At 42.0% G+C, this 9872-nt stretch overlaps 2 protein-coding genes across 3 annotated transcripts in view; one reads left to right on the top strand and one right to left on the bottom strand.

Annotated features, from left to right (window-relative positions):
- Positions 1-5289: 5289 nt before the first annotated feature.
- b3gnt7l (UDP-GlcNAc:betaGal beta-1,3-N-acetylglucosaminyltransferase 7, like) lies at positions 5290-7426 on the top strand. Its single transcript, XM_034208994.1, has one exon. It carries the CDS (start codon positions 5474-5476, stop codon positions 6707-6709), a length of 1236 nt encoding a protein of 411 aa, XP_034064885.1. The 5' UTR covers positions 5290-5473; the 3' UTR covers positions 6710-7426.
- A 126-nt stretch (positions 7427-7552) lies between these two features.
- The window catches only part of cep104 (centrosomal protein 104), a 66775-nt gene continuing 64455 nt past the window's right edge, over positions 7553-9872 (bottom strand). For both annotated transcript variants that reach the window (XM_034208992.1, XM_034208990.1), the window contains one exon: positions 7553-9200. In XM_034208992.1, the coding sequence (XP_034064883.1) occupies positions 9070-9200 (131 nt within the window). In that variant the 3' untranslated portion in view covers positions 7553-9069. The remainder of the gene's footprint in view (positions 9201-9872) is intronic.

Genomic DNA, 9872 nt, shown 5'->3' with positions numbered 1-9872 from the left:
AGGGAGGGGCTAGAGATTTCTTGAATAATATTATATAGCTTTGAGATATAGCCTCCCTGACAAGGTTTGAGGCCAAGGCAGTCTTCCATCCATCCACCAGGTGGGGCGGCCGGGAAGGAGGGAAATTGTAAATATCTAAAATAATGATTCCTTGGGATGTCATATTCTTTGACTAAATGTTCAAAGGATGTGAATACCCCTTCATAGAACAGATCAGCAACACACTTAAGTTCCTTCCGGGACCACAGGTGGAAAGCGGAGTCTATCAGGGCTGGTTTGAAAGCCGGATTGCGAACTATGGGGATGGAGGAGATAGTTTGTCTATATCCAAAATGCCTCCTGAACTGTGACCATATCCTAAGAGAGCTATTGACCACAGGGTTGTTCGAGTGATATTTTCTACTAAGTGGTAAAGGAGCACACATCAGGGAGGCAGGGGCCAGTGGTTCACACGAGTGTTGTTCCATGCTAGACCAAATAGGACCGCCCCCTTCCCGGAAATGACTCATCCAGAATGCCATTTTATGGATATTGGCAGCCCAGTAGTAGTGTAAAAAATTGGGTAATGCAAGACCCCCCTCTGACTTTCTCTTCTCAAGAAATGCCTTACGCAGACGGGGAATTTTCTTATTCCAGATAAAAGTGGAAATATATTTGTCCAGGTCTTTAAAAAACTTTTTAGGGATAAAAACAGGAATTGACTGAAAATAATACAGCATACGTGGCATAATAACCATTTTAATGGTGTTCACCCTGCCCGCCAACGAAATAGGGAGCGACGCCCAGCGCTTCAGGTCCTCATTAACCTTGTCCAGAGCTGGTTGCAGGTTCTTTTTAAACAGGGTTTTAAAGTCCTGTGTCACACACACTCCCAAGTAGGTGAAAGAGTCAATGGCCACTTTAAAGGGGAGTTCGCTAAATGAAAGCTTGGCCGCAGTCTCATTGATGGGGAAGAGTATACTCTTGGTCATGTTGATCTTATACCCAGAAGCCTTGCCGAAAGAGGTGATTAGATCGAGTGCAGCCGGAATGGACCTAAGCGGATCGGAGCAGTACAGTAACACATCGTCTGCATACAAAGACAGCTTATGCGTATAGCCTCCCCGCTGAATTCTTGTAAAATTTGACCGATTCCTGAGAGCAGCTGCTAACGGTTCTATGGCTATATCAAACAAGAGGGGGGACAGGGGGCATCCCCGCCTTGTTTCCCGTTGAAGCCGGAAGTATTTCGAAATTATATTATTAGTGCGAACTGCTGCCTGAGGTGCAGAGTAGAGGACCTTTATCCAGGAGATAAAGCATGGGCCGAAGCAAAATTTAGCCAGAGTTGCAAATAGGTAGTCAAATTCAATGCGATCAAAGGCTTTGTGTGCGTCTAGAGAGATGAGGGCCTCTGGAGAGAGTCCTGGATTTGAGTAAATTATATTATATAGACGCCGAAGATTCCCAAAAGACTGTCGGCCTTTTACAAACCCTGTTTGGTCCGGGTGGATGATTCTATGCAGAACAGTCTCAAGGCGCAGAGCTAAAGCTTTGGAGAGAATTTTGTTATCACAACAGACTAGACTTACTGGTCTGTAGGAGTCGCATTTCGCTGGATCTTTGCCCTTTTTAAGGATGACTGTTATTACCGCCTGAGCTAATGTGGGGGGCAGTGAACCCTGCTGAAGTGCCTCTGCATATACTTCGCGCAGCACAGGTGTCAGTTTGCCGGCAATTTTTTTATAGAATTCAATAGGGAAGCCGTCCGGTCCGGGGGCTTTTCCACTTTTCATACTTTTAATAGCGCGGTTTATCTCCTCATTAGAAATGTCCCCCTCTAAAGCCGAGACACTGTCAGGATCCAGTGTTGGAAGCTTAAGATCCTTTAGAAAGTTAGTTGTCAGAGAGTCATCCGAGACTTCTGATGAATAAAGATCTTCATAGAAACTCTTAAATTGATCATTAATGCCCCTCTGATCTGAAATGGTGTCCCCATTTACCGTTCCAATTTCCGCAATTAAACTGTCTGCAGCCGACTGCCTTAGTTGATGGGAGAGTAGTTTACTGGCCCGCTCCCCGTGTTCATAATGGGTCTGCCTAGATCTCAGATGAAGGTCCTCTACGTAGGTGGATGCCAGAGAGTCATATTCTACCTGCACTGTAATGCGTTCCTTATACAGTTCAGCAGAGGGCTTTGTTGAGTGTATTCTATCAATGTCTCTGATCCGATTAACAAGTTCTGTCATTCGCTTTGTCTTTTTCCTGCTAATACTGATTGAATATGATATTATTTGCCCACGAAGATAAGCCTTCATGGCCGGGAGGCAAACCTTTTTTACTGACGTCAGTACACAGTTCCAACTATTACGTGGGGTGCTACGGATACAGTAGCAATAAAGCCAGCGCTCACCGCACTGAGTATGACTTTTCCATGCCCGCCGTACACACACACTCATATGGAAGGGGCGGTCTCTCCCCCCAACAACAGTGCATTACATAACTGTAAAACTTATCATAACTGTGCACATCTTATACTTATTTGATAACTACTATATCCCTTGGTTATTTGAACACGCTACAATATTATTAACGTGTGTCCTACCTTATTAAAATATTGATATACGAAATATTTGTATTGGAACAGTTTTCGACTAGTAATGCTGTAACATATTTCAGCCACTAGGCCCCCCTCAAAATCCCCCTATGAGTAAAGTAGCATAGGCTACAATAGAAATAGTGGAGTACAAGTATCTCGAAATTGTACAATACTTGAGTAAATGTACTTTGATACATACCACAACTAAGGATAAATATATCATTTGGAAATTGGTTTCAAAAACTGGTTAGCCACTTATTTTAACCAAATGACTAGCTTTACATAAATTAAAAGTTTACATTTTCCTGCATTTCCGCCTGATGATTCATGTGAAACTGCTGTTCAACAAAACAATCCTGTTGTACATGCTCTAGCCCAGGGGTACTCAAACTTTTTTGTTAAAGGTCCACTTGTGAATTGTATACAAGGTCAATGGTCCGGATCAATGCCAGTAAAGTTCCCCCCCCCCCCCCCCCCACCCCCGGAGCGGAGCAACGATACTGAAATTAAGAAGCAGTTTCGGCGTGCTTTGCATGTACTTTGGTCAGGAGGTTTTAAAGTGCTATATAAATAAAGTTAGATTGGATTGGATTAATCTACCTTAGCCCCCTTCTGGTCCAAGCACTTGCCTGTCGGTAAACGGCGCCCCTGTATACACACAGACATTCAATACATACATACATACATACATACAGTATCATGGCTTGAACTAGTGGGAGAAATGGCACTGTTTGTCTGTAGCCAATGCCTTGAACCTCGGCAAAAATGGCATTAGAAGCATTATAAAGTCAAGGTAAACTTGTGGTTAACTTAAATGCGTGTGACACTCGCGCACACAAGTAAATATATGCACGTTCATTCTCAGAATGCGTCAGACACAAGACAATATACATTAAAGGGGACCTATCATGCAAAATGCACTTTGTGATGTCTTTTATACATAAATATGTGTCCCCGGTGCGTCGGGGAACTCACGCAGCGTCAGAAAATAAAACCCGCTCTCTTTTCCTCCGTACCCAAATCTTTTAAAAACAGGGGTACAACGAGCGGATACAGATTTGCTGCCAATCTGACGTCAAATCGGCAGCGGACCCACAGAAAATTGCTATCAGAAACAATGCCTGACGCGTTTTGAACGTGTTTTGGACGTAATCTCGTCTTTGTTTACATTAGCAAGCCTCGCTAACACTCAGAGCTAACCTGTACTGGAGAGCACATGTGTTTTAAAAGCAGGAAATAAAAAAAGGAACTCACCTTGTGATAAACCCGCAAGAGATAAAGCATTTGAGATCCATACTGTTTCAGAAATAATCCTTGATGTGGATAAGAACAGGATGGCGTTTTATTGCAACAGAATTTAACTTTATCTCCGGTAGAATTCTGATCAGGCATTAGCTCCGCCTCCTCTTTTTTTTTCAAGCTAAGGACCCAAAATCCGCGTTTCTCTAACAGGGCTGCACAGGAGGGGTATGAGCAGTATGAGGCATGGCTACAATGGGTGAACTGTTTGGTATTTTAAGCAAAAAACTTCACAGACCTATATTTGTATAGGTATGGCCCTACAATATATTTTTTCCAATATAGCATGATAGGTCCACTTTAATTTACATCAGAATCAGATTTTTTTTTTTTATATATATATTTTTTTTTTTTATCATTTTTTTTTTTTTTATAATGGGACACAGGGTTCGGTCCGGATTGATTTGCAGTTCGGTCCGGATCCGGACCTTGGTCCGGAGTAGCCTAACGTCACATGGGGAAGGAATACATAAAGACATTTGTCCTCCATATGCTATGTAACTTGGCCTGTTAACAAATAAGGTGATGAAAAGTATAGCCTGTCCAACAAATAGCTTATTAAGAAAGGATGTTGACACTAACTTGCGTGAATCCATTTCTAAGAAACTATATTCACTTCATGCCTTTAAATATGTTGTTTTTTGAAATTATAAGGAACAATTAAAGCACATATTTACCCAGCTTATTGCTACTTCCTCATAGCCAAATGATACACTCATAAGTGCACCTTTAGTACTTTACGCCCTTGACTAGTATTTTGGTACTGTTTCCCAAAATGTTCAGGATCTATAAATGCATTATTAAAATGTTTCTTTAGATGTGCGTTGTTGTACTACTTTTTTTATCTGCATGTTTTTCTTTTATTAACTTTGTCCTCCCTAATTATATTTTCATATCAATCAATTACATTTGATACAGTTTATTGTTTTCATTGTATCTATGTGCATGCAGATCTTAGAGATTAATTTATAATCATGGTGTAGCTTACATTGTTTAAAAGCACTAACTATTACTTGCTGGACACCTGGTGTGTGTGAGAAATGCGAAACCTGCGGGTCCCAGATCAGTGAGGATCATTGGGGGAGGAGAGAGAGACAGGGAGAGAGAGAGAGAGAGAGAGAGAGAGAGAGAGAGAGAGAGAGAGAGAGAGAGCGAGAGAAAGAGAGGATAGAGCATATCTAGAGATAGAGCTCAGAGCTCTAGGAGAGAAGCTGATAGATCCTCGCTCTAGTCTCTCTCTCTCTCTTTATCGCTACAGAGTCTATCGTCTCTCTCGTCTCACTCATATCTATGAGAATAAGTTTCATCCTGCAGCAGTCATTCTAAGACAAGAGTGCAGGGAACGTAGGCCTGAGGACATGTAGTGCATCATTCCCAGGAAAGGACGAGTGTGTGACTCCATTGAAGCCCCGTCGTCCGGCAGACCGTGGCCCCGGGGCCCTTCAGTGTCAGGTAAGACCGTAGCCGGAAGGAAACAACCTCTGATGGCTCAAAATGCGCAGCGGCGGCGGTGATGGATGAAAATCAAAAGTTGTGAAACACTATGAAGGCAACACGTCCAGCATCTGAGGATCAGTGGGCACCGATGTGAGAGCCATGGATAATTTTTTTCGGAGGAGGCGCGTGGGTCTACTGAAGCCTCTGCTCAGCCTGTTCCTCGTCTTCGCTTCTTTCCTAATGATCCACAAGCTGAAAGTGGCAGAGAAGGACGCAGTGGGATTAAAACATGTCAATGACACGCCGTGGTGTAGCCCCGAGTGTTTTTCCTACAAGAAAAGGATCGTAAAAAACAGTTTGGGGAGCTCGGACTTGCCGGTGCTTAGCAACACAGTGGACGCGCAGCGGGTCTCCAATAAGACCCCGGCTTCCTGGGACGTGCCGGTTCTCAACTGCAGCGAGGACGCGTCGGTGCGGACGCAGGACTGGTTCAAGCGTTTGGACCCGAGGTTCCACCAGTTTGTCCTGCACAGACACTGCAGGTACTTCCCCATGCTCATCAACCACCCGGAGAAGTGCGCGCGTGGAGAGGTGCACATCCTTATGGTGGTTAAATCCATCATCGAGCAGCACGATCGCCGGGAGGCTGTGCGTAAAACATGGGGAAAGGAACACACTGTGGATGGGAAGAAAATCAAAACGTTATTTCTTCTGGGGAGCCCAACGACTGGGAAGGACACTAAGAACCTCCAGAAACTGATCAAGTACGAGGACAGGATCTACGGGGACATCCTGCAGTGGGACTTCATGGACACCTTCTTTAATTTGACCCTGAAGGAGGTCAACTTCCTCAAATGGTTAGACATCTACTGCTCCGATGTGCAGTTTATATTCAAAGGAGATGACGACGTGTTCGTGAACACGCAGAACTTGGTGCAGCTCATCGACTTCAAGGTGGAAGATCGCAAAGAGGCCAATTTGTTCGTGGGGGACACCATCTTCAATGCGAACCCCATCCGAAATCGGCAGAGTAAATACTACATCCCCAGAGAGCTGTACGATAAGCCATATCCACCTTATGTTGGAGGTGGAGGGTTCCTCATGTCCTCCAAGATGGCCAGGAGGCTCTTCGTGGTCTCCGAGGACCTGGAGTTGTACCCCATTGACGATGTGTTTTTGGGCATGTGCCTGCAGAAGCTGGACTTGGTCCCGGAGACGCACCCGGACTTCAGGACATTCGGCATCACCAGGCGCAAGGTGAGCTCCATGAACAGCGAGCCGTGCTTTTACAAAAACCTCATCGTGGTGCACAAACTGAGCGTGCAGGAGCTGCTCAGGATGTGGAACGTGGTGCACAGCGAGAGGCTCGTGTGCGCGCGTAAAGTGTCAATATAACTGAAAATGTATATGAAGTAAACTACTTCACCCAAACTGAACTGAATACACGGGAGAATTGCGTTGTTTTTAATGATCATGATGATCTTTACATGTCTATACTGAATCTGCTGAGTCATGTTCAGGAAGGGGGACAAACATAGTTAGTTTTCACCCATTTTTTAATTTCGCATATTGTTCTGATGCAATCCAAGAGCATTTTTTGAAACCACTAACCAAAACTCGACAGTGCGTAGGCATCCGTTTTTTCTTCTTCTCATTCTTGGTGCCATTTCAGGATCATTCTATATAGTTTTAATGTGAGATCTAACATTGATGCTGGGAGACATGGTTGTAATGGTTTTAGTGTTTGTGCAGGCATAAATAAGACTGGACTTCTTACTTCCTTGTGTTCCTGTGACTAAAAATGCTAATTCTATTAACAATTTCTAATTTCAGTGTGAATTCATGGACTCAAAGCACACAATTGCATTCCAAGTTGATTTATGATGTGGAAGGGGGCTGATTTTGTAAAAAAAAAGAAAGAAAGAAATTATTTGATTATTTTAAATTAATATATTGTTTTATTCCACCTTTTATGGTATTTTCTAAGTGTCAATGATGTGTATATGATTAGCTGAGGCAGGTCAAAAACCAAAGAAACTAAAAGGGCTGTAATACTGTAGATTTGTGTATGATAATGTAAATAAAACTGGGACTATCTGTCAACTCTTTGAATACAGAATGGTTGTTGCATCATTTCTGAGCAGCACATGAAAATGCTGATTATTTGGGGGGAAATTTGGATTTCAAATGTACAATAGTATTAGAAATGTTTTGTCCAGTGAAACCAAATCTGCAATGTTATGCTAAATGTAGCTTTATTTAAACAAATACAGATACTTTGCAGAATAAAATAGCCATTTCATGCCATAATTATTCATAAAACAATGACTATGCACATAAAAGCACATCACAAATATCCACTGTTGCAAAAGTCCTCAATACAGAAACATATAAAAGCCAATGTGATGGATTAGGAAATCAAAAATAAACTTTCTTATACCTATAACTTATTTAACAGTAAGTCTAATCCCACACATTAATGAAGAACATCCCCTACTCGTAATACAATCTTTTAAAGACACCTTGGACTGTTTCTGTGTAAATTCTTCTTCGCTGAGGATTAACAGACATATTACAATCACCATCGTCATAACACTGAGCGGTACAATGGAAGATGTTTAAATGTTGAGTTTTAGGGTCAAATCAGCCAAAATCCACTAAAAAGAGCTGCTACACAGATTCTACTATTGACTGTACATTCATGTCCATTGTGTGTTTTCCTTTTTAATAATTATGTTACGTTAAAAGCTCTACTTAGTCTCTTACTCAACTAGTACAGCATATGAAATTGTGCTATCTACTTAAGATTGTCAGTAGGAATTAAACAGGAATAATAAATCAAGTTCAACCTGCACTGAAGATTCAGTACCATCCCTTTGGCAAAGTGCTATTTCATATTATTCTTTCGCTATACACGTCAATAAGTAAAAATGTAAGTACAAAGCTGACAGTAAAGCTGCACTCAGGTTGTCAGGGAGGATTCTAACGTGTTGCCAAGGGAGGAACGTTTTTATTCCTCGTCTTCTCACATTACTGCTTCACGGAGAGGCGTGTTTTAAGTATCATTTACACTCACTGTGCCCTGTCAAGATGTACTACATATGTAGCATTACTACACTGAGTAACGCTTGTGGTCCAAATATAATTTAAAATTCAATGCTGATTTTGTTCTTTTTGTGCCCATTTTGACTATTTTAACAATGAAATGTTTACCTTTATAGCGGCATTGGATAGCTTGTGAAGAACGGTTAGTTAACTAACTCAAAAATGAATAACCCTGAAGATGTCACAGTGAGTCATCAGGGTTATGTCAGCCCCGAGATGCCATTAGGCACAAAATGATAAGATATGTTGCTGTATCTGTCTCTTATGAGTCATCAAGAAACTTAAAGCAAGTACAATACCAGAGTGACAGCTTCTAGTTGTATTATTTCCAACTGGGGTTAGCTCCCAACCTGTCAGCAGTTTGAACAAAATTAGACCCAAAAAAAACAACCTGTAAGGTGATATCGGCAAACAGAACGCAGTCTGCACATGTTTACTAGCCCGACAGGTGTGTGACGCCATGATGACGCGTAGACAAAATAACAGGTCTTATGATGGTGATTCCAGGTGGACTAACCCTAACCCTAATCCTAAGTAGGACTGGAAACAGAGCAAAAGATATGAAAGCTATCATGGGAGCAGGAAATGTTTGAGTAGTTTCCTACAGGGCTGTGTGTTGCTGCTGGGGGCCTCCCCAGGGTGCTCCAGTGTCAGTGCTTCCCTGGTGTACTTCCTCTGGCCATTGGTGCCAGGGCTGGGATCCGGCTGCCTCTGCCCATGGCTCTGCCTCTGGCCCCTACCGACCACGCATGCTTCATCTTGGCTCCACCACCAGCCCTGCCTGGACACACACAACACATATATGTACAGTAAACCTGTAAAGGAACATCCATAAAGAGGGGGGTCCTCTATATGAATGTTCCTTTGTTCTATTTACCACTAAACACAGCAGCCTGCATTAGCTGTGATGCATGTATAAACAGGAAGGATTCATGACATCAGCGTATTGTGGTTATACCTTCAAACCAACCATGATGCAATATATTGTTTCTTGGCATTTACTTTACTATCGAGCATTGCAAGTGCCTCAAATGTTGGACTGTCCGATTTCTTTTTGATAGTTAAAACGGAGTATTGAAAGTAAACTTTTAAACGCAACTACATATTTCTGCATTTGTACTTTTTGTGTTCAATTTGTAGAATGATGGAAATAATTTACTTTTTAAAATATTTGTATTGAACAAGATATTTGCTGTATATTAGCTGCATAGTGTAAACAGCAGAAAGGAAAGTAATTAAGTTAAATCTGTTATTTTATCACGGGCGCTATTTCCAACTCAAGACTGCTATTTGAGCAATCATCTATTAACAGGAAATAACATGTACAAGATGTGTAACAGCTTACCACCTTTTACAAACTATTTCCTGGGGAAATCCCTGAAAAAGTTAACTTGTAAGCCATTATCCATTTGGAATATCACCTTTCATGCAGTATTAAATCAGTCAATGGATA

The sequence above is a fragment of the Gymnodraco acuticeps genome, unplaced genomic scaffold (genome assembly GCF_902827175.1).
Source record: "Gymnodraco acuticeps unplaced genomic scaffold, fGymAcu1.1, whole genome shotgun sequence".
In the NCBI taxonomy this organism is placed as follows: domain Eukaryota; kingdom Metazoa; phylum Chordata; class Actinopteri; order Perciformes; family Bathydraconidae; genus Gymnodraco; species Gymnodraco acuticeps.
Note: the sequence above shows the minus strand (reverse complement) of the source record. Positions and strands in the feature narration are given on the sequence as shown.

Excerpts from the sequence above, each read along its gene's own strand:
- b3gnt7l (XM_034208994.1), top strand. The coding sequence starts at position 5,474 with ATGGATAATTTTTTTCGGAGGAGGCGCGTGGGTCTACTGAAGCCTCTG.